Raw genomic sequence first — 5,147 nt, 5'->3', positions numbered from 1 at the left:
GCTGTGGGGGGGCGGGCGGCCGCCGCCCTCGAGCGCAGAGCAGTTCCAGCGCTGGTCGCGCAGCTGGTGCTGACACTCGTGGACCGCGATGTGCAGACCCTGCAGCGCGGACGCCGTCACGTCGGGGCTGCGCAGGCACAGGCCTAGCTGCCGCTTGCTCAGGCCGGACAGCGTCAAGCACACGGTGTTGGCCGTCAGCGGCGGCTCGCCCGGCAACTTCAGGCCCAGAATCTCATTACTTAGAGCCCTGGGAACGCAGAAGGCGTCGCGGGGTCTGTGCTCCAGGCCTTGCGCCCCCTCCAACTCCCCCCAACCCAGGTCGGTGCTTCTCCCGCGTGCTCACCGACTGCAAAAAGCCAGAAACAGGAGACCCGCGAGGCCCAAGGGCGGAGGCCGCGGCCGGGGCTCCTCCAGCATGTCGAAGCCCGGAGGCTCCGGTAGGCAGATCGATCAGGGCTGCGGGACAGGAAGATTCGTCGCGGGTGGCTCGCCTGTGCAACCAAAGGATGCCCTATTTTGAGCTCCTAGCCCACGGGTGCCACCCCACTGACCCTTCTCACCCCTCCCCAAACAAAACAGAAGCACCCCTTGATTTCTAGAGTCTCTGAGTCCTGAGGCTTGAAGAGGACGAGTCCAGGCCTCCCAGCTCAGGACTCAGGTGAGAACCCCTGCAGCCCCGCGCAGTCAGACACAATGCCCGGCACACAGACGCACATTCACACGCAAACTCAGACCCACAGTTACACTCGCCAGCGCTCGCTCTACGACCTCGCCCACCGCTCCCTCTTCGAGGGCCCCACCACTGGCTTCCCCGCCCTCAGAGGGCTGAGGGGCAGGATAGGAAGGGGGTTTCCACCACCTATGGGAGTGTCGCCTCCAGGTGCCGTCAAGGGCAGACAGGCTCCCCGAGAAGGGTCGAAGAAAGAGCTCCTCACCCTACTCTGCCCCCTCCATGCGCAGCAGGGAAAGAGGAGAGGCTCCAGGTGCGCCAAAGACGGGGAGGAGAACTTGGTTCCCTCCTGAAAGGGACCGCAGCGCAAGCTCAGTCCTCTTCGCGGTCCCCCACCTTTCCTAAAATACGTGCTCCCCTCCTCAGCAAGCTACCCGTCTGGTCCCCACGGACCCCAACCTCCGTCCCCACCCCTTTGCTCTCGCATTCATGGCCCTCGAAATCTGGGGGTTCTCCTTTATTCTCTGTCTTTAGCAACATCTTTAGCTCTCTGCGTATCTGTGCCTCTGTGGGTGGATGCTTGTCTGTCCTACTACCCGCGTGCCTGTGTCGTCCCCGTGTGCACGTCCCTGCCCTCCCTGCTTTCCCGGGTGTGATTACCTCCAGCGGTTCGGGTGCGGGGTCCGCGACCGGCGCGGTTGGGTCGCCTGGACTCGTCTCGGGCTGCTTAAACCGTGGGGAGACAGCGTCGGGCTCTGCCCCTTCGGCAGAGCCGCATTCTTCCAGGGCCGGGCCACTCCTCTTTGCCGCTTCCCCAGCGCCGCCACGGCCGCCGGGAGGAAGGGAGGGAGAAAGGGAGGGAGTGATCGAGAGAGCTAGCGAGCGGGTGAGCAGAGAACCGGGGGCTCTGGCTCTGCTCGCGCCGAGCTCGGGGAAGGCTCTGCCGGGGCTGACGGAGTTGCAGCCCCTCCCCGAGCCCGGGGCATCCCCACCCTACCCCTTGCACTCCCCTCCTTGACCAGGAGAACGCAGCCTCTCCCCCTCCTCCCAGCATATACACACACCCTCTCCCCCGACGCCTGGCTTCGGGCTTGGCCCCACTGAAGGGGGAGGTGGCCAGAGTTCCTCTCACCTGCTCCGGGGTCGCCAAAGGGAAGGTGCAGTGACCCAGACGAGGGAGCCAGGACCCGACCCCAGTAGACAAATCTTCCATCACTTTTCTTTGCCTTAGTTTCCCCACTAAGAGCGGGGTAGCTGGAGGGCGCCTTCGACAAGATGAGGTGGGAGCAGGACAGTCTTCGGCGTTAGACAGTTGCATGTAGAGCCCACAGCCTGAGCGCACCGCAGGGCACTCAGAACCGGCAGAAGAGGCGCGCGTCTGGGCGGCTTGGCTCCCGCCCACCTCGGAGCCCTGCGCCTGCCCCTTGGGAGGGGTCACCTTTGGCCTCAGAGTTTTGCTCTAGCAGAGGCTCGGGTAGCCCCAAAGATCTTCAGCTTGCCCCAAAGATCTTCAGCCTGCCCCTACGCTTCCCTCGACTTGCAGGCTTCCTTGCCCACAGAGGTCTCCTGCCCCAAAGATCTTCAGCCTGCCCCTACGCTTCCCAGATCTTCAGCCTGCCCCTACGCTTCCCTCGACTTGCAGGCTTCCTTGCCCACAGAGGTCTCCTACCCTTTCCGGGATTCCCGGGTCTGCACTTCAGATGGCCTAGATTCCTATTCCAAGCTGCAAACTTGCTTCAGGGCCTTGGGATCCCAAATTAAGCCCAGCCCAAGGACAGCCAGGAAAGAACCTGGTCTTGGGGTGCACAAGAGGATTCAAACCTCCTTAGGGAGCTCCAGCGGCAGCGAAGGGGTTAGGCGCCACTGCGCTCCTGCCTGACTCACCCTTGCAGCTCTAACCACTGTGGGCTATTTTTGCCAGAGAGGGCCCCCAGGCTTCCCAGCCACCCCCCGCCCCTTCCAGACCGCAGCCCAAGGCACGGCTGGCCCCGCGTGCCCAAGGCCCGTTGACTCAGAGACCGCCCCCCAATAAGCAGAGGAACGGGGCTGATACCCACAGCCACAGTCATCTCTTCCTCTGTGGTGGCCGAGCAGCTCTGGTGGCAGCCAGCCTCCAGTCTGTGCTATTGCAGGTCCTGCCCTGTGCAGCAGGGGGGCACCACTGGTCAGGGGCACAGCGGTGCGGGACAGGAGATCAGCACTTAGATCTGTTGGGATATTTTCTGACTATATTTATGTGCCAGGCCAGGAGCAGGCTGGGGAGATGAAGGTGTCATGTACCTGACACTGGATAGCCTGGACCACAGAATATTGCTTTTCTCTGATTCCCTCTGGGGTGGGGGAGAGAGACCCTCCGTCCCATTTAGAGGACATAGCCAAACTATGTGTCTTTTGAAGCCACCAGAATCTGCAAGCCCTATCTTGGCAGCTTTCATCCTTACACCTGGATTTAGTAATCCTTGCCAGTGTCCTTGTCCTTTATGCTGCATGTCAGCCTGGTATTCCCACCAGGTCCCTGGAGGAGGTTTCCTGTGCCCCTTTTCTCTATGGGAACCTCATGGACATTTGTAGTTCTTCATGTGCCTCAGGTTTGCGACTTTTTTTTTTTTGGCCTTCTGATTCTACCCTTGTTAGGCTCCAGCATACAGTCAGGTGCCAAGAAGGGGCTGGGGTCAGAACTACTACCATAGGTTTCAACTTCTCAGCGATCCCAAGAATCTTGAAGCTGGATTGTTCCAAATCCAAAGACCCATACTCCTGCTCCCACTCCCTACTGAAGCCCAGCTCTCAGACAAGAGGCCACAGGCAGGCAGACTGGGTGGCCCGAGCTGGCCCACAGTGCCCTCAGCCCGACCGGCTGGCCTGAGCACTGACCCGCAGGCAGCTAGAGGGCGGTGGGACAGGCGGGGCCTGGAGAGGGCTGTGGGTGCACACCCATTGCCTAATACCCCAAGCACGCGGCCAGCTCTCAGAAAAGGGGAGGGGCAGGAGCCAGAGAGACCTTGACAAGGGTTGGGGCCATGACAGAAGGGGAAAATTGGGGAGCTGTCATCACTGTAGAGAGGGAGTGGGAGCAAGCCAGTTCCCCTTCCCCTCCAGGAGAAAACTTAAGGGCTGCCCTTCCTGTCATGAGGATGGAGGGTGTAGTGAGAGCACTGTGGAAAGAACACTAGGGCCCTGGAGGGCGGGGGTCAAAGAAAAAGAGTGGGGCCCTGGAGATTGGGGGATCAAGCAACTTGAGGCGGTGGTTAAAGCCGGGCGCAGCCTCTGGAACCTCCTTCTCCTCCTCCCCCCATGTTTGCCTTGGCCCGGGGTCCCGGGTGACTCATCTGTTGCTGAGCTGCTGATAGGGGCGGTCAGGCCCGGGGAACCCAAATTATAGGCCCGGGAGGGATGGATGCGCCCGCGGCTGTGAGCTCAGCTGTGCTGCCCACCCTCCACCTCACACGCCTCTGCTGCAGCACCATAGGCCACCACCCGGAGGCACTAAAGGGTCTGCAGCACAAGTGCTAGTCTCTCAGGAAGCCCCCCATACTTAGCAGTTAGCCCCAACAAATATCTGGGATTACCCTAGACAGAATTTTCCCCCCTTCTCTACTTGGAGTTGGTGCATGGGCTGTGCCTTCCCAGCCCAAGGGGGGATTGCTGCCTGCTGGTGCTTCAAAAGAAGGTAGGCTCCTCTGCACACAAACTCTCAGCCCTTGTCCCCCGCTTCCTCCCCAGACCCCAGAAAGGCAAAGCCCCTTTCCCTTTCAACATCTCTCCCTTATTTTCTCTTTCAATTTATTCATGGTCAAAAGTAATATAGAGAAAAATAAAGTAGGGTAAAGGAGATTGGTAGCGGGATTCTATTTTATAAAGGGGGAGGGGAAAGGAAGTGAGGGGACAAAGCATGGGGATATCTGAGGAAGGGCATTCCAGAAGACAGAAAAGCAGGTGTACAGGCCCTGAGAAAGGAGCATGCTTGGTATGTCCAAGGGATTAGAAAGGAGGCGAGTGTGGCTAGAGGGGAGGAATCCACAAGGGAGAGAGTGGTAGGCAATGAAGTTGGAGGAGTAGGAAGGAACAGGGTCAGATCATATGGGGCTCTGTAGACCACGCTAAAGATTTTGGCTTTTACTTTGAGTGAGATAGGGAATCAAAAAATTGTGAACAGAGGAATGAAATGATCTGACTTCTGTTTTGGAAAGGATGGCTCTGCCTGCTGTGTGGTGAATAGGTTGGTGGGGGGCGGGAGGGAGGCCAAGTGTGAAAGCAGTGAGAGCTGTTAGGAGCCTATTGCAGTAATGTGGGTGTGAGATGATGGCGGCTCTGACCAATGTTGTAGCAATGTGCTGAGAATGGATCAGATTCTGCATATATTTTGAAGATTGAAGGACAGGATTTGCTGATTGATTTGACATGGAGTATAATAAAAGAGACAAATCAAGAATGACTCCAAGATTTTTGTTCCGAGCAACTGAAAGGATAAAGTTGC

The 5,147-nt window shown here is 58.8% G+C and overlaps 1 protein-coding gene across 1 annotated transcript in view; it reads right to left on the bottom strand.

Moving 5' to 3' along the window:
- The window catches only part of WNT10B (wingless-type MMTV integration site family, member 10B), a 4,481-nt gene extending 4,064 nt beyond the window's left edge, over positions 1-417 (bottom strand). The window contains exons 1-2 of the mRNA XM_008570673.1: positions 344-417; positions 29-247 (exon numbers count right to left, since the gene is read on the bottom strand). Of these exons, the coding sequence (XP_008568895.1) occupies positions 29-247; positions 344-417 (293 nt within the window). The remainder of the gene's footprint in view (positions 1-28; positions 248-343) is intronic.
- Positions 418-5,147: the final 4,730 nt, after the last annotated feature.

Source organism: Galeopterus variegatus, unplaced genomic scaffold, assembly GCF_000696425.1.
Source record: "Galeopterus variegatus unplaced genomic scaffold, G_variegatus-3.0.2 Scaffold622, whole genome shotgun sequence".
NCBI classification, from domain to species: Eukaryota; Metazoa; Chordata; class Mammalia; order Dermoptera; family Cynocephalidae; genus Galeopterus; species Galeopterus variegatus.
This window is presented reverse-complemented; position numbering and strand designations above follow the sequence as displayed.